The 19,444-nt window shown below is 31.7% G+C and overlaps 2 protein-coding genes across 3 annotated transcripts; both read left to right on the top strand.

Annotated features, from left to right (window-relative positions):
• The first annotated feature begins 658 nt into the window (after nucleotides 1-658).
• Nucleotides 659-3,764, top strand: LOC108763758 (UBX domain-containing protein 4). Its single transcript, XM_018511617.1, has 7 exons — nucleotides 659-902; nucleotides 1,106-1,240; nucleotides 1,376-1,824; nucleotides 1,898-2,170; nucleotides 2,284-2,589; nucleotides 2,669-2,901; nucleotides 3,112-3,764. The coding sequence occupies exons 1-7, from the start codon at nucleotides 821-823 to the stop codon at nucleotides 3,245-3,247; spliced, it is 1,614 nt and encodes a 537-aa protein (XP_018367119.1). The 5' UTR covers nucleotides 659-820; the 3' UTR covers nucleotides 3,248-3,764.
• A 2,428-nt stretch (nucleotides 3,765-6,192) lies between these two features.
• Nucleotides 6,193-18,203, top strand: LOC108763753 (homeobox protein ceh-19). Of its 2 annotated transcripts, XM_018511615.1 has the most exons (6): nucleotides 6,193-6,259; nucleotides 6,869-7,076; nucleotides 8,139-8,261; nucleotides 13,866-14,092; nucleotides 16,419-16,555; nucleotides 17,850-18,203. In XM_018511615.1, exons 2-6 carry the CDS (start codon nucleotides 6,902-6,904, stop codon nucleotides 18,058-18,060), a joined length of 873 nt encoding a protein of 290 aa, XP_018367117.1. In that variant the 5' UTR covers nucleotides 6,193-6,259; nucleotides 6,869-6,901; the 3' UTR covers nucleotides 18,061-18,203. The 2 variants fall into 2 exon arrangements, with proteins under 2 accessions (XP_018367117.1, XP_018367116.1); XM_018511614.1 differs by lacking the exon at nucleotides 6,193-6,259 and having other exon boundaries at nucleotides 6,825-7,076.
• The last annotated feature ends 1,241 nt before the right edge of the window (nucleotides 18,204-19,444 follow it).

The following is a 19,444-nucleotide window of genomic DNA, read 5'->3' as shown; positions in this document are numbered from 1 at the left end:
GAATCTATATACTCAAAGAATAAATATCGCATACGAAAATAGCAATTCCGTATACAATCGATCAGTCGAGGAACTGTCATTTTCTGCATGCGAAAATATTATTTGTATGTGCTTAAGAATAGGGCTGATCTAAAACATAAAGATCGACGCAAAAAATTCAACATGAGTATAAGATTTCAAAGATTGTTGATAAACAAAGTGTTGATAAATAAAGTGTTGAGCTAAAATTGGACAGGCCTGAATAAGGGCGACAATGATTTAATTGCATAGAGGCAGCATGAGTCTTATTAATTCAGCTCTGATTATGTTTAACAAAGATTATACATCTCCACATAGCATATTTTATTCTTAAGACGTTCAAAAGCTATAAGATCCAGTTCTGTGGACGTTCTTCATGTTAGATTTAATTTATAACAAATAAGATTTTATTAACCCTAAAAAAACAGTCCAGATTTGCCACCAATGATATTATAATTATATGTCCAAGTATCCAGAATAAATAAAGCACTTTGTTTTTTGTATTGACATATATTTATCAAATGAGTTATTAAAATATGCTAATTGGTAAATAAATATTCCACTAAGTTACGATAAAAAATACACATTTGATTTAGTGATAGGCATAGGTGGGGGTAAATCATTGTCGTCATCAGGTAACAGGAGAGAGTGACGACTCATCGTACACCTATCTGAACCTTACTCCGTTTGAAACGTCAAACCATCGCAAAATTTCTAGTGTTTCACTCCGCAGTTTCTTCGTTACGTCATCAATATTGTTAGAGATTATAAGGAAACGAAATATACGAAATATTCTCATATAATGAAGTGGTTTGCGGGAAGTATTAACGAAGCGGTTGCGACGTCAAAATCGAGGAAGGCAGTTTTCGTTGTATTCGTAGAAGGTATGTAATCCAAATTCTAGGTTAGATTTGACTCTAGTTTCATCCAATTCGAAATTACCTTTTTAATCTAATATACATAAATATATATAACGTACGAATGCATGAAATATGTGAAGTACACAAAATGGATACTTCAACAACAAATCAGCCATATTTACATAAATTGAGACAGTTATATAGATATTAGTATAATGTTCTTTTAGGCAAAGATGACACATCAGTGCAACTTGCTCAAGCAATCGATGCTACAGAAGTCTCCTCCCGCCTGGAAGGAGAGCATTTTATAGCTATAAGATTAGAGAGTGGATCCGAAGCTTATAGATTCTTTGCGCAAATTTGTATCCTTTTATATAACATTTACATATTTCTGTTTTAATATTAAGTTTATCATATTATAATAACATTTATCTTTCTGTTTTTAGTATTATTTATGTTTATCATATTTTAAAATTTTCTTTAAATTTAACAATCAGATCAATTAGTACCAGTACCATCCTTATTTTTCATCGGAGAAAATGGTACACCACTGGAAATTATTGCTGGTAGTGCAACTGCATCTGAATTAGCATCCAAAATTGATAATGTACTTATGAAGGCAGGAAAGAGTAATAAGCAATCTTCATTAAACTTGATTGACGCAGAACAAAAAGCTACAGCTGCCAGTAGCAGCAGTAATAACAATGTCATTGAGACTACATCTAACATAAATGATAATAATTCCAATCCAAATGCAGATTTAACTTCTGGTACAACAGAGTCTGTTACATCAGTAGATAGTTCAAATAACGAAAACTATGTCACGGAAGACGCAGCAAAATCTGCAACTTCGTTAAACACAGGGAATCAAGACAATAATGAAGCGTCAGCAAAAATAAATGTCGAAACTAAACAAGATAATCAAAATAAAGAATTGACAGCTGAGGTATGTGAATTTATTTATCAAGGATATTTATGTAATGTTTTAATGACAAATTATATCTGTCTCACATTTCTAGGAAAAGATTGAAAGAGCACGACAGTTAATTGAGCTCCAACGAAAACAACGACTAGACGAGGAGCAGAAAAAGGACCGAGAACGTGAAATTGAACGACGCAAGATGGGACGCGATGTGCAAAAAATGCGGCAAATGCAGCAAGAGTTAGAAATAAAGCAAGCTCATGAAGAAAGGATGCGAGAGAAGGCTGCAGAGGCTGCAGCTCGTGAAAAAGTCAGGCAACAAATCGCTCAAGATAAAATAGAACGAAAACAAAAGGAACTTGCTCTACAGGTTAATATCATTTTAATCATTTTAATCGTTAATGATTTTTATATTTAATTAGAATTAACTAAAAGTTTTTTTTAACAGTTTTTTTTAACAGTTTTTTTTATTTTCTTCAACAGCAACAAGTACAACAACCACAGAATCAAGAACAACCCAAATATAATCCAACACCTAGTAACGCCACAGTTACCAGAATTCAATTTAGATTACCATCCGGCAATTCTCATACAGGACAATTTGAACCATCCGATACTTTGCGCACCTTACGCACCTACGTTACCGAAAACATCAATCTACCCTTCCGACAGTTCGCCATGTCGACATCATTTCCTAGAAGAGAATTGACTAATGAGGAAAATGACAAAACTCTGTTGGAATTAGAATTGGTTCCGACCGCCGTTATTTTAATTCTTCCTTTGAAAAATGTAAATAGAATAAGATTTTCTTTTGTAAAGTATTATACTTTTAATTATATTCACTTTATATTTTCTTATATTTTTTCAGTCTAATGTCACGGCAGTGGTAACTTCAACACAAGATGTTGGATTCTTCTCACGCTTCATATGGTCCTTTTTCACACCCGTTATTCGTATTTACAATTATATAGTAGGTTACTTTTCCGGCACTAACGGAGGTGCGAATCAAAGTGGCGATTCCAATAATGATTCCGTAGAAACGACAAACAACCCCGACAGAGCTATTTCACCAAATCAGCGAAATGTAATTCAATCTTCGGGGTAGGTTTTTTCCAATAAACACATGTTAAACTGTCTTGCATACACAAGCGTGATTATAAAGCTACAAGCATTTGCATTGTATTTGAATATATTTAACAAAATTGTATATAAAACATGTAATTAATTTAATGTTTATATATATATATATATATATATATATATATACATATATATTTCATGTATTAAATAAACGTTCTATTCATGATACAGTTTGTTTAGAAGATACTTGGGTAATCAAGGAGGGACAACAATCAGAGCGCAAGGGAATATACACAGACTACATTCAGGTGGGGATGATAATGATGAGAATAATACTTGGAATGGTAACTCTACGCAGCAAATGTAAAGGAACACAAATCTCGCTCCAGTCACAGCAAGGAATAGCGTTGCAAGCAATCGCTATTCAATCAGTTACTATTCTCGTTATATAAATCGTTATGTTGTAATTAATATTCAACACTTCTCACTCTTTGTTGTATAACGCCAAAACTTATCTGCAACATATTCTTTATTAATAATGCACAAGCATTAAGTTTTAACGAGCGAGTTCTATCATGGTAACACAAGTTCGTCAGTAGCATTGCAAGAATGAATATTTATTAATTAATATTTCACAATTAGCAATAATGTGAACATTATCTGTGGATTCTTATCGTAATATAACGTTTATTATAATGCTAAAATGTAACATCAGTGCATTATAATAAATGATAATGTACATTTCATGAGAGAAAAGATCGTGGAAGTATTGAGCCACAAGTGATACATGGACCAAATGCGAAAAGGTTCGTAAAAACTAATGTGCAAATCACAAAAGTTTCGGGAATGTCTTGATTTTAGATATTTTAAATTTTAATGTCAGTTATTTTTATTATAAGTTTGATGAAATGATGTGAGTTTGTTCTCCTTTTCTTTTTTCTTTTATTAGATTTAAATCTTTTCAATCTCGGATAAAATAATGGAATGTTATCCGAGTGTTGTTAAAGAAAAATAATGATTAGATTAATTATATTAATGTTCAACGAATATATTTTTTGTTGATATTATTAGTGTACAGATACACGGTCTGTGTCTTGCGCGTGTAACACTTGCGCGTGACACTTCGCGTGAGACTACTCTATTGATTTATTATTTTTTTCATTATATTTAATAGCATAATAGGAGTGTAATTATGAGTCAAGATAATTACACGCATAGTCAAAATAACTAGATACCGGAATCCATACATGTAAAAGTCTTTGTGAAAGTAATAATATAATTAGGGATGGTTATTTTTTCTGAAAATAATAATTGAGCACAGAATATAAAGGATGCAGGTCTGTCTTTTAATGCCTAAGGAAATAAACAAAGGTTCATGGCATTATCTCGTTTTCATTAAATTAAATCCTTTTCCGTGAACTTAACGAAATATGCACGTATATATATTTATGGTAGTGTTGGTAATTTATATTAGACTACATTTAATAGCTTTCTAATATTTACGTATTGAACATGGCGCAATATCAACTTTATATATGTATAATATACATGTGTATATATATATATATATATATATGTATGTATACATAATTAACATACATATGAGTGCGAATACAGCGAAGATTTTTCATGTGTTGAAACATGACTCCAAAAATATGTTCGAGGAACCTGCCGTTCCGAGTCGCGCATCATGCGACAAATGTGTTTAAGAGAAATGAAGATATATTTTAACTGTTGCACTTGCCACTTGCCAATTAAGCGTGAAATTAACAAACATTTTGGCTGACTAACCACCGCGAAGGTTTCAATTTTCTGAACGTGAAACGGCAACAGCCTATCAGAGTGGTACTATACATCGGTAACATGATCTTGCAGTCACACCCATTGACAGTTTCTAGAGAACTCTTCGTCCGCGCTTCACAAAATTCTTGCTTTAAATCAAATAAAATAGTTCTCGATCTTTGATCCAAGCAAATATTTTTAGAAATAATTTTATGTAAAAAAATTACTTCTTATCGTAATTAAAGAATTTAAATTATATTTTAGCTTGAAAATTATTTAAAAAATATAATGATTTAAGAAATTGATTTGTGCAATGAAATTGTAAGCAGGTTGTATTAACTGTTATATATTTTGAAAGAAATTTATATAATTTATTTTGTTATCTTTGTATATTGATTCATCTTATGTATCATCATTAAAATAATTTCATTAATTATTCATCAATGAAGGAACAAGTATGTCAAATAGCGGTATGATAAATTCATGAATATTCATGGGACACCGCTTCTTAACGATGTCTAATAATACTTCGAAGGCCTAGTTTTTCGTATTTTAGGCAACGTACTCAAAATGATCTCATTATTATATATGATAATTTGTAAATGTGTGCATCACGAGAGATGATTTTCATAAAAATTATCATTAACGTCAAATAATCACCGAAATAGTGATTTTTAAATGACATGAATGACACGAATTTATCAAATGTATTAAATATCACGTTATTGAATTATTTATTAGATGTTTTAATAATAATATAGAGTTATTATAAATATTTATGAATGATATATGGATAATCAATATATTTTTGTAAGCTTTGCTTCTGCTACGCTTTAATTAAATAAATACGTAATTAAATTTATTTTAATATAACAATAATGTACAAAAATATTTTTTAAATTCAAGTCTAATCTAGCCATTGTTATTTAAATGTACTATTCATAGTTTTGTAGTCAGAATCTATGATCCCCTTTTTTCTGCTCTTTCTGTTAAATTATTAAGCTTTATAACTAAATTAATTTCGCATCGCATCTGCTACCTATCATAATTATTAAACGGCGTTCCGTGGCAGTGACAGAAATTTATAGTCGCCTCATTACCACCGTTTAGTGGTCGCTACCGTCTCGCGATACAAGATCATTAAAAGCTTCTTCCAGAAACGCACGTGTTTGCCAAGATCCGCCCAGAAGTTCGTGCGATTGGTCGATCTCGCGATGACGTCGTGAGCACGTGGCTTTAGGATACCGCCTCAAGAAACGAAGAATTTGACTTGAGTGCCAAAAAAATATTGTGGACACCGTGAGTAACCCCGACAAAACAGTCGCTGGTTTCGGCTCTAATCTTTCGAACACATTGAGGGGTACCAATGTAACTCCTTGGTGGTTCTTACCTTTTGATTATTGTTAGTATAATCTTTTGGTTATTGTGTTAGTATAATCGTTTTCTTATGTTTTTTTCATATTTTAATTAAAATGTAAACGTAACATATACATATTAACTGATAAAGAGAATGAGTGAAACACCGAAATTGTGTAATTAAATTTCAGTGAAGTTCTATCATCAATTGCCTAATTCTTGGGACGTCGATTAATTATAAGTATGTAGTGTAAAACGTCTACAATGAACAGTAGCAGTAGAGGCTGTAGACACATCGGGAATAAGCTGGTTTTCCGGCCCAGCCAGAAATGGTTGATCGATTAATGTCAAATCGATGCTGATTCAACGTCGCTCGACGTCAAATCGATGTTAATTCGACTGTAGCTGGAGATATAATAGGGTGTAGAGTAAGTCCGTAAGCAAAATGGTTAAAATCTATTTCGCTTACGGACTTAATCTACGCCCTATTACATCTTCAGCTACAAGTGATTGAGCGCTCAATATCGAATTAACGTCGACTAATATTGAATTAACATCGATTTGACGTTGAACGACGTTGAATCAGCATCGATTTGACGTTGATAGATCAACCATTTCTGGCTGGGCCGGAAAATCAGCTTATTCTCGACGTGCCTACGTCCTCTACTGCTACTGTTCATTGTAGACAACGCTTAAAGCGGGTCTTTTTTTAAGTGATATTAAGATTGTGATAAAAAGAACTTGAAAATGTAATCCTTGAAAAATTAATCTATCAGATGTAGAATACATTTCAATGGGTGCGAAATATTTACTCGAGAATATCAAAAAGACGATTTTATGTTACTAGCAGAATATTCTGAGTGTTGTTTTGACAAAACGCAAGATGTCCGATGAAGAGATGAAAAAATCAGACTCATCGAAGGAAACGAGCGATTCTGCGGAAAATCCGAGATTATGTTCTTTCAGCATCGAAAGATTACTAGCAAGACCGAGCAAGATAGATGAAGAAGAAAATAAATTCCCACAACGAACCGATTTGTCTTTGCTTTACCAAGAAAGTGAGTAATAATTAAATTGTTTCCTAATCTCTATTACAATTGAGTGTTAATCATTTACAGAAAAAGATAACAAATAGTTTATTTCTATTTCGCTTTTATTCAACAAATTCTTGAATTATTCTATTATTGTTAAAAAATGTCTTCATAATGTAATTTTTAAAAATTGTATTTTCTATTAAATATATTATAAATCATTTATTACATATAATCATGGGGGGGGGGGGGTTCAATCTCCCCTCCCCCGAAATTTTTTATTAATTATTTCATTTTGAGAGGGTCTCGTTAGCGCACATCCATAGCATACATCCACTCACATCGGTCGATGCCTAATAATTTTTCATGCTTTACTAATGAGAATATTTCATTTTAAATTGGCCAATTAAGCGATGTACTTTATCGAAATTTCTCTTTTATTTTTAATTATAAACAACATACAACTTTACTTTTGACTTTGTGTGAGCTTTTGCTGTTACATAAAATATTTTTTTCTTTTTGTTATAAGATCATATAAGCAATTTTTTATATTAGTTCGAACATACAATAACAATATTAAAGAATTAAACATTTTGCTTGTAGTAGCTATATTGTTTTTCTTTTAAAAAAATGTCTTTAATAAAATAAGTAAAAATTACATAATGTACAAAACGTAAACATTTTTCCTCTTCAAAAAGATGTACGAAGAGACATTAAAAGTTATAAAAATATCCAAATGGAATTCATTAATGTTAAAAATTGTTGTAAATCACAACAAAATTGGTACATTGACTTTCTTTTCATTGTGTAATACCAAAATCCTTTTTTTTTTTGTTGTCATTCCGATTGGTGTACTGTACATCCCTTGATTGATAGAAAACCCTTCCGAAAAAAATTTCACGATACACCCATGCATATAATGTGATATAAAGATCAATTTTTTGAATACATTTTTAATCAAGATCTTGATACAATTGAAGATAATTTTGTGGCAAAGTGTGAATTTTTTAAATTTCAAACAGATTTTGTAAACAATATTGACGTGACACAATCCGTGATAAGAATCAAATAAAATAATCACATTTGCAGGTAATGAATTGGAGACAAGAATGCTTGTTGCACCTGATTCATCCATGTCAATGGCGGAAGAAATCGAACTCGACGATACCGACATAGTATGCTCGACATCTCCTGAACCAGAAATATATTATGGTGAGTTTAATTAAAATCATTACGCTCTATTACATTTTCTAACAAAATCGCATAAATATCTATAACGTAAAATATTCTATTTAAAAGAATATTTTTCCTTTCCTGTTGCTTTAAATTAAAGTAAAAAGAGAATATTTTCCCAAGATATATATACAAGTTGGCATTAATAATAAAAAAAATAATTATAACTATATCCTAATTGCATTTTTTTACATGTTTAAATCATTATTTAAGATCACAAAATTGATTAGGATCAACATTGAATTAGAAGTACTTTTTCGACTTATTTATTATAATAGAATATATTCAAGTGCCTAAATAAATAACGGAAATATATACATTTTATTTTTTAAGTACACATTTTAAATAATTTGTTAAATATTTAATAGCCTAGCATTTTATTACATGGATACATATATGCAAAGAGTAAATTTGCTTATATGAATTTAATGCCAAAGCCAGAATTTGCACGTTACACAGGTATAAAACACTTGTGTTTATTTTGTCACTTAACTGATCAAGTGATAATTAAATCACTTAATTTATCAAGTCCTTTTGTCAAAAACAGATATAATGAAAATTATGGCAATATTTCAATTTTATAACAATTATTGCAAATGCTTATCGCCAAATAATTATCGCCATTATTGCAAGTATTATAATCTCATTGAGAAGTGTTTAGTGCACATATGTATTTGTTTAATCAGATAAAACCATATTCATCGGTAGCAACACCGGTTTTTAATCAGTTTTTAACAGTTAAACATTGTTAATATGTCGGATGCATCGAAATTGTTCAATTAAATGTTAATGATATCTATATATTACCGTATTATAGTTACGCAAATTTAAAAATAATTTTATATTTTAACAATTCTGTTAAAGATAGTCAAATTTATAAACATTATATTCTTTTCCGAGATTATAATGTTTATACAAATAATAATTATATAAATAATATAGTTGAGTAAGAAGTTTTTTAGAAATTTTGACTTTAAAATAGAAGTTACTTCACGTTTAGCAAAATACAAATAATGAGCAAGATTATCTTTGAAAAGCAAAATTTTATATAATTATTTAACATTGCCTATATATCGTCAGGAAGTTTTTCCGAATTTTCATTCATGACATTTATTATCCATAAAATCTTGATGGTTAATAGGAAATAAAAGTAGTCTTCTTAAATAATGATAGCGCAAGTATACGTGAATCTTCAAAGATTACTTCGAGTCTTTGAACTCGAGAATTGTATACCGCCGGGACCGATTTTGCATCGGCTGGCAACATTATTACGGATATTAGAGAAACTAATTGTTATAAAATCTACATGAGACTTCTCTTGCGGTAACGAATCTGTAAGATCGCGCAGAGAGGACTGTCGCCTGTGAGTTTGATCCATTACTTCCTGCAGGCTCCACGCCTACTCAATGTTTCTGCTCTTCGTCCACTATTTATCTGTCTCCCCTGCTAATTCTGCCATGCAACAACTCTCTCTTTGCAGTTAAGTGTAAAAGAACGGTGCTGGTGAAACTAGTCCATAATTTTTCTGAAATATTATTTTCAAAATTGTGCTTATAATCATTAGAATTGTTTACATTTTGTATTGTAACTTTATAAACTTGAAAGTCCAAGAAACGAAAACTTCTTTTAAGACATAATGGTTCATTTATTATTTCTATACATAGTTCATTATACTATACCACTGTAATTTGTTTAGCAAATCTTCACATGAAATTATTTCCGAGAACAATTACTGCCAAAATACGGTCGCTAGAAACAGCATTGCATTTAACGTATTTCAGTTATCCGACGTGGCATAATGGAGAACCAGTTTATGTTTTACGTATAATTAATGAGAGTCGAGCGACTTAATTCTGCGGTATCTCATACACGCCTTCGAGGACTTCAACGACTAATTTCCATCCGAGGGCACGTAACCACGTCGTGATTTACACACCGTAATGGCCGACACGATAAATTCGAGATCTAAGGAGAGGACAATTCTCGTTTGCGCCGTTAAGACTGAGACATGTGGGACGTCGCGTCCAACTACAAAGCCGTCAACGTAAATCTTCGTGAAAGAACAACATAAAGAGCAAGGGATGATACGAGAGAAGCATTTCTTGAATGAGCCTATTATGATATCGAGCAACAATTTTGCATTCATATACGACATCTTTTTCACTATATTTTTAATCTTTTACTTGGATATTATATCTCTCAAAATATTATCGACGTTATGAATGTATTGTAGAAATTGAAGTATTAAATATCTAACGTCTTTAGATATTTAGAAGTGTTAGAATGAATTTCTGGATATATTTTCTTGCTTATGTTATTAATAAGTTTGTTAATAATCGATAAGTAATTTAACTGTTTGGATATCATTAAGATCTTGACTGGCAACAAAGGATCCCAATCATAAAGTCATCTTCGAGGCAGATTTGCCAATCTTCGCGACTCGCGTATAAATTAATTATACTCGGGGTTGATGCCGAGTATGAAGTGGCCAGCAACGTCAGAATGAGATTTGGCCGCGCTTTATCTCGTACTTCTGCTCTCGTGCCATTCGTCACCGAATAATTAGGGGACAAGTTCGCCATGGCTCGCGGCAATTAGGTAAACTAGAAGGCGTGGTATTCTATTTCCGCGACGCGTTTAACGTGTCCCTGTTCCTCGAGCGTCGCTCTTCTTCGCCCTCCGTGTTGTCGACTCCTTTTTGCGGTCGTTTCCTCTGCACCAATCCTTTTCTACTGCTTTCTAGAGCTCGTTCGTCAATGCAACCGAGTCAGAAACTCGACGACAAATGAGCCGTGCGAGACTCGCTCTTTGTAGTCTCTTTTCTTCCCCTTCTTTCTGTGTGCTTCCGGTTGTGAGCAGGTTGTGATAATTAAATATGCATTGTCAAAGGACTAATCCACTAAACTTAATCTTAATATCTATCTATATTGTATATTATATGAATATGTATATTATAAGTAACCAATAATCTGCCAAAATGTTATTTAATTTTAGAGTTATATGTTCTTAAATAAATACAAGCTGATTAAAATCATTTAATAATTTATAGTAATAAATATACACATAGTAACAAATATACATTTATGTAAAAGTTAAATAATTTTGATCAACTTATCTTTATGCTTAATTGATATTCACGGATTCAGTGTACTATAAATTAATATATCTTTGTTTAAAGTAATTGAACAATTTTTTTTAAATTAAACATTTGAGGAATATGAAAAAAGTTAATGTTTGTTAAGACAAAAAGAAATTTGAAGTTTTTATACGGAGTTTCAATATTGTATTCTGCAAATGTTGTGTATCTAAAAGATATAGTGATCCAGAAACGAAATATTACCACAACAGCTGACATGATTTTCTTTTGGGATGTGGATAACTACATCGAATGTGCACGTCAGTAGTGCGTTTCGCGCGAGGTGAATTAGAGACGGTACAGTTTTAGCCGACAATTCTGTAATTCGACTATAGGCGGGGAAGCCACGAAAAAGGCGCGAGAAACGCGACAATTACGTCGCCATCTGACAATTAGTAGCCAGTAAACGGCGCTTCTTGGCATAATGTCGCCGCGAATAGCTTTTGCGGAATATTTATTACCGCACGAGAAGAAACCACCTGAACCATAAGTTGAACTTTCCCGTTTTTCATCCCGTAAGTCGAATGGTTTTCTATTAAAACAACTTATGCCAATGGATTTAAATAATTATGGAGTAGGTATTGTTTTTATTTTAAAGATTTTATAATTGTCAGTTTTTATTCTCAATTTTATTCTAATTTTTTAGGCCGGGTTTATTAATAGTCGATTTTATATTTAAAATCATTTTAAGAGTACAGTCTTAAAATGTCATAAACCAATCACTAATAAAACTATATTAACAGCTCAAGATATTATTTAAAATTTTAAATAAGAACGGACTATTAGCCTTAATAGATATAATTATAATTTCAATTTTCAACTTGTAATCTTAATATTATTTACATATAATTAATAAATTATATTTTTTTGAAATTAATATTTCAAATTAATATATTAACACTGCTGTTTAGAAAAAATAAATCATTTGAAAAGCTGTTGAAAAATTCTCGAGATTATTTCAACGACGATCAATATTAGTAGCATAATATTCTCAGCGTTCGTCGAAAGCGTGAAAGCTCAGTCGGCTGATGCCACACTTTTTCGTCGGATGACGAATGGGCAGATAATTAGAAGATGATCCTCCGACGCTTAAGAGACCGCGGTCTTGTTTCTAACCACCTAAAAGCAAGCCCGAAGACATTTTTCATGACACGCGGCTCGACGTCGTGTACGGCAAGTCTTGTAAGCCGGGATAAATATAAATATAAACAACTCGACGTACAAAAAGTCACGAGATTGATGAGAAAGAGGATTCCATGGGGGTAATTGGAGTTCGCTCGCACTCAACAGCATGGGTTTACGAGTATTATTCCCTTCTTTTAGAAGCGATTAAAAGGATAAAGATATAGTGTCCGCGAGATACACAATAGGTTGTGAATGAATGATGACGCGATTTCTATGCTCGCATCAATTATTTTCATCCCGTTTTGATACTTTCTCCTTCCCATGTCGAGGAACTTGCGTTTCATAATTTGCAGCACTTAATAATCGAGTCATATTTTAGATGATTTACTTCCGATATATGGCATTCGTTTGTCAAAAAAGCATTTAAATAATGCGTCGCATAAATATTGTCGATACATGTGTCACGGAAAAAATGATTTTGCTAAAGTATCTAAAAATTTAACTAGATACACATTTGAAAATAATTCTGTTGAACCATTAAAATAATCATGTAGGAAACTGAAGCATAATGAACAATGTTGCAAAAAATTTTGATATTCTCTGGTAGAAATGTATGCAGTTTTCCTAGACACCTATCCAGTTACTATCTAATATTACTGTATTCTCATTAATTATGCCAATACTCAGTAGGAAATGGACAAGAACTTGATAGAGTTTTATTCTGTCCATTTCACAAGCAGTTGGCTTGCTTATTAATCTATTTAATATTCATTATTTGTTGTATTTCTATTCAGTAAATGGATTCAGATTTTACGCAACTTTTGTATGCTGCAAACAAAGTGTTACATCCTGATTGGGATCCTAAGTAGTTTTCCTTCTCAGTTACTAGACAGAAGTTGGTGTAACTGTTTAGTAACTGCTCAAAAAATGCATGAAATTTCTACCAGGTTTCTAGCAACCAGCTTAAGTGTTCCATATAATTATTTTGATAGTCTAATAAAATCATTTTCAGATCTATGTATATTTATAGTTAAATTGTTAGTTTACTGATTTTTCATTAATTGCTTGCAGAATAATTTGGAGAGTATAGAGCTTTTATCTTAAAGAGCTTCTGTTTTAGCAGAGCTGTTTTGTTCGTATTACTTAGGCCCGATTGCATCAATGTTATTTTGATTTTATAAGTGAAGCTTAAAACTCTCTCCGTCTGTCTCTTTTTCGCTTTAAAATGAGACAGAGAGAGTTTTAAGTTTCGCTTAAAGTCAAAGTAACGTTGGTGCAACCGGGCCTTACTCCGATATGTAAGGGACGGAATATTTTTACAGAGGCGTGCACCAGCAGTAGTGGCGCGAATTCAACTACGAGCGCGGACAGGGATATCCAGGAGAAGACTGTCGCCGCTATTAGCGACGATGAAAGGAAGAAGAGACCACGCACAGCGTTCACCGCCACGCAAATTAAATCCTTGGAGGCGGAATTCGAAAGAAATAAATATTTGAGTGTGGCAAAACGGTTGCAGCTGAGCAAAAATTTAAAGCTCACGGAAACACAAGTAAATATTTTATTTTCTTCTTAAATTAATTTTTCTTTTTAAAAGAAACTACATTATAATATTATATATATTGCAATTTTCAAGGCTAAATATTAGCTGTCTTCTTATCCTAATCCTTACAAACACTATAATTCCGCCGCCAACCAGTCCAGTATATTCCTATATTAAGCTTCATGTCATAAACAGTTATAATACGGAATTGGATAATAAGTCTAATTAAGTAAGAGAAATCCTATTTTCGGTCAAAGAAAATCATAATGTGTTTAAATATTTCAGTGTAAATTTATATACATATCCAATTCTGCAAACAGTGCGTCGAAATATTTCTCTTGAAACATCATGAACAGAACTAGAATAAACAGTGAACTCTATAATATACGTACTGGAAAGCTTGCCACCGTGGAAACAACCGAGCCTGGGGATTGTTTTCTCCTTGCAAGCTTTTCAGTATGTTATAGAGTTCACTAATCATAAACAAGTTTAATTGGAACAGAACGGAGAAGATTGAAACAGTTATACCCGAAAACAGGATATTGTACTCAATAAATCGCGATAATGAGTTTGACTTCCGAGTAGACCTTCCTCAACACCTGAAGGAGTTTAAGTCTGTTGTACTTTGAGTTCTTTAAAATCAACTAATTCTAAATTATGAGCCTATGGAGCACCATATGTGCAGGCGCCAAGTCGTGGCGCCATGGGGGAGGATCGTCCTTTAAAACCAATTAGCACTTCTACCCTTCTTTCTCGTGAACTGATATGGGAGGAAGCTTTTTGTCATGTATTTAACCTTTTCAGACGGTTTTTTTTATCCGTAACCGGAACTCGACCATAGTACTTAAAATAAAATAAAAAGAAAGCTTTACGCAAAAATGTTTTGTATAATTTAAAGCACACAGAATATTAAAAATTATTTCATAAGTTATCAATATTATATTTACAATAATTTAATAGTTTTCATTCGTTAGTCTAAACGCATTCTACAATTTTCTTTTTTCGTTGTGATATCTTGCTCTTATTCCTGCATCGTCCATAATCATGCCACTTTCTGTAATATTATCTTCTAATATTAACCGGTCCAGAAAGAGCAGACTATAATTTTCTAACATGACGATTCCTCCGCAAAGCTGGCAAAGTGCAATGGTTGCGTAAGTCTCGGCAATGCACTTTGTAGCATGCGCTTAATACTCGCCCGCGCTTTAAATTAATTAATTTATGACCCGCACCCTCAGAATACTCGCCATTGCAGAGATTGTGCCACGCCGTCATCGCACAGTTACTTGCCGGCAATAATTGCCAGCGCCGGTCGAAATATCGCGAACGAGCCGGATAATTATCTCTGCAATCGCGGTCGAAAGGAAGAACGATCGGACGACAGATCAGAGGCAAGAAAGAGACGCGTCGTGTCGCAGACATAACTGTCACAATATTTCTCGGAGTTAACGAGCCAGTTCGGGAGAGCCCCTATTTTCCCCTTCTCGCACGTTTCAGTCATCTCGTACGTTTCGTCGTCGCGAGGCTTGCATCCGCCGCGGAACAAAATGTACCGAGCGACGGCTGTTGCGCGCCGTCGAGGCGACGAACCGGAGAGGCGTCGATTTTTTAATTAGAATACGTCGTCGGCTCCTTATGTTCGCGAACTGGCTGGTACTGCTGGTAGACACTTTTTGAGAAATTTTGATCTGTATAAAAGATGGCATTATTTTTCTACACGGAGAGAATTTTTTCTCAAGGTTTACTCTGAAAATATGATAGTCGTGGGACAACATTGTATTTCGAAGAATTTTGATAGAAATCTCTCTCACTCATTAATAAAACTACAATAAAGTATAAAATAAGTTTGATTAATTTTACTGAAGTGCATGGTAAAAATCTTAAAAATATTGTATCACAGCTATCATATTTCCAGGATAAATTTTAAAAGAAAATTCTCTCCGTGTACAATATGCTACTGTTCATTAAAATTGAACTATAAAAAGAACAACATTTTTTAGCAATTTTATAAATAGATCTGAAATATATAAAATCGATCTAAGTAGAAATTTAAAATGTATTCATCCGTATCAATAAATCTCGTATTAATTGATAGACAGTTATATAATACCATTCTATTTCATTTTTATTTAGATTTATTTATGTTGATTGTGGCATATACGTATTATCAAAAACGACATTAAAACTTATATGATCGGAAGCACCAGCAATAACTTTTTGAATATAAATTTACAATTAATACTTGATCTCAATAATTAGCCTCCTAAATACTTTAATTAATTGACAAACTTCCATATTTCATGCATCACGCGTAAACCTCTCTTAACTTTTACAGATAAAGATATGGTTCCAAAATAGACGGACTAAGTGGAAAAGAAAGTACACTAATGACGTCGAGCTATTTGCGCAGCAATATTACTCGAGCTTAGGAATTCCAGCACCACGACCAATTTTTGTCGGTGATCGCTTATGGTATAGATTTAATAAAAAATTTCCAATAGTTTTTCCAATAAAAGCTTTTTTCTCCTTGTAAAGATTATATTATTTGCCTATAACGGTCAAAACTAGATCTTTAATGCTTAAATAATTCAATGCGAATTATATATATACTATATATGTACATGCATAAATATAATAAATATGCATGTACATATATAGTATCTTTTTCAAGTGCCATACGCTATCTCAGCGTGTAGGTGCCTCCCTCTCATATACATACCTTTGCACGCTGATCGTATACAACGTATATGGAGACCTACAGTTTAAACTTTAAACGCCGATTCCGAACAGCAATTTTTAATAGGGAGGTTTTCTAGTAAGTATACTACTCGGTGGTTTGCCATTGTCTTCCGAGAGGAGTTACGAGTGTATGAAAATTTTTTGGTTCTGCCGGGGATCGTAACCCGGGATCTCTAGTATATCAGATTAGTGCGCTGTCTGCTATACCACACTCGTGCTCATTATATAGTATACATATATATAATTCACGTTGAATTATTTAAGCATTAAAGATCCAGTTTCGACCGTTATAGGCATTTAATTTTACTTCTTATTGATTGTGTTCTCACAGTCTAATTAAAGTAAGATTCTTATTGTTTATATAATATTATTTGTTTTGCGACATTTTATTACTAATATACTTATATAAATTTTTTGCGAATCTCTTATGGAGGAAAATATATTTAAAAATAAAAAAGTTTCGGTCACTATCTGACCATCATCAGTACAATCAAATTTCATATTAAACAATATATAAATTATCAACCAGAATTTTACCGAAACGTTTATTTGATTTAAATTGAATATATTTTTGCTACTTATAACTGGCGTTGTGGCTATATGCTCCTTATTAGTTCCTTTTATAATTTTAAGCCACTTATTATCTTACGTATAAAAAATATAGTTTTATTTTTTTAAATAATAGAAAATATTAGAACAAAAATTGATATAATTTGATCGATTGATTTTAAATTTTAAATAAAATTATAATTTCGTCAAAAGCTATGAGAAGTCAAAGTTACAGAAAAATACTTTTTCCAAATTATAATTAAAATTTAAACAAAACTTATTTAAGGAAAAAAACTGACCCAACTCAATCACATAAGAAAAAAAATAAAAAAGGTGATTTAGACACAATGATTCCGTAATATTAAAAACAAATACAAAGATGAATAATTTTGCTGAATAATTTCGCAAATACAATCTTCTTCTTAATTAGTTAAATATAAATTACATTTTGTATACACTAACATATGTTTTCTTGCAGGTTTTTCAACTATCCGGGACAAGCACAATCAGGAGTACCATTTCCGCAGCATTTAACACCGTTGCCATTACCCCCTACGTTACCTATTATTCAACCATTGCCCAGTACTCTATCGATGAGGCAACAAACATCCATCTTTCAAAACGTACCAACTAGTCACCTCTCGCATCATCTAACTCAGAGATTGGACTTCAGGCATCATGATCCTTAGCTTTTGAGTAAATTCGTCTCCAAAATTATTAGTAATGATCGAGTCATTTATAATTAATTAATAATTCTTTACGATATGCAATACGAGGCTATGAAAGACTTGTTTGCTAGTGATAACGATTGCTACAAGTAGCGTACTTTTTTTCATATCGTATCAAGATATCGATCGATTACGTAATATATGTATAATCTCAACATTATTTTAATTTTTTAGTAAAGTTAAATTATATGAAATATTATTTTAATTTTTCACTAAAGTTAAATTATATGAAATATCTATATTTTCATTAAACATATAGGTTTATGAATATTTTTTAATTTTAAAATAAATTCGAATAAGTTCGTATGCTTGATGAGAAATAGATGAAAGAAATGTTTTGAGCAATCCATGTTTTCTTAGATCATAGAGCGCGCAACCGAGATATATTTTTTAAAACAAATAAAATCAAGTTTATTGTGGTTACTTCTTATTATGACCAATATACACAGATTCATCACATCTCCAAAAGATTAAATCATTTCATGATAAGATATTGAAATGTAAAGATATTAGATTATAATTTAAATATATTTTTTACTTGGATAGGAAATATAATATAAGCTAATATAAATAAACTGCTTTTAGCACAAAACACTTCTTGAGCAAATGTATTTATTACAAAATTCGGCGATGAAAAGCATGTGTAAAATAAAAATAATAAATTGCTAGTATTTGTACAACTATCTTTTCACGTATGCATTTATAATAAGGATATACATATAGTACACGCATAAAATAATTTCTTAATATTGTATGTAAACTTATATAAATATAATATATTTGTAACTTGACTTTTTTCAAGGAAAATGAGCAAAAAGAAAATATTTACATATTTTTAAATAGAGACGAATATTGCTGTAAAATCTGACTTATAAGAATGAAAAAAATATAAAATATAAAATATAAAATTTAGAAAAAATAAAATTACAAAATATTTTATACAATTTTTCCTATACAAGGAATATAAATTTTTTGTGTAGGATTATATACGAAGAGACATATTGTGAGTGACTTAAGCATTGCGGACATGTGAGCTAATTGGAATTGTATCAATAGGTCTGTTCGCGTTGCTTGCACTTTTGGTATTCGACATCTTCACTTTCTCTCTTTTTAAGGCAAAATATGTATCTATTTCATTTTAAGTGCAAAAATATTTGGGGATTTCATGCAACGCGAGCAGACCTATTCTTGCCGAGGAGGACTCCAAAGAGAGTCGAAAGGTTGACTCTCATTAGCCTACTATGTTTTTTGTTTGTTATATTGTTTAATATTCAAGAGTCCTAATATTATTATTGTTTTTGGATTATATAAGAAGAAATATTTATTATTATAACAAAGTTTATTA

This window comes from Trachymyrmex cornetzi, unplaced genomic scaffold, assembly GCF_001594075.2.
Source record: "Trachymyrmex cornetzi isolate Tcor2-1 unplaced genomic scaffold, Tcor1.1 scaffold381, whole genome shotgun sequence".
NCBI lineage: Eukaryota > Metazoa > Arthropoda > Insecta > Hymenoptera > Formicidae > Trachymyrmex > Trachymyrmex cornetzi.
Note: the sequence above shows the minus strand (reverse complement) of the source record. Positions and strands in the feature narration are given on the sequence as shown.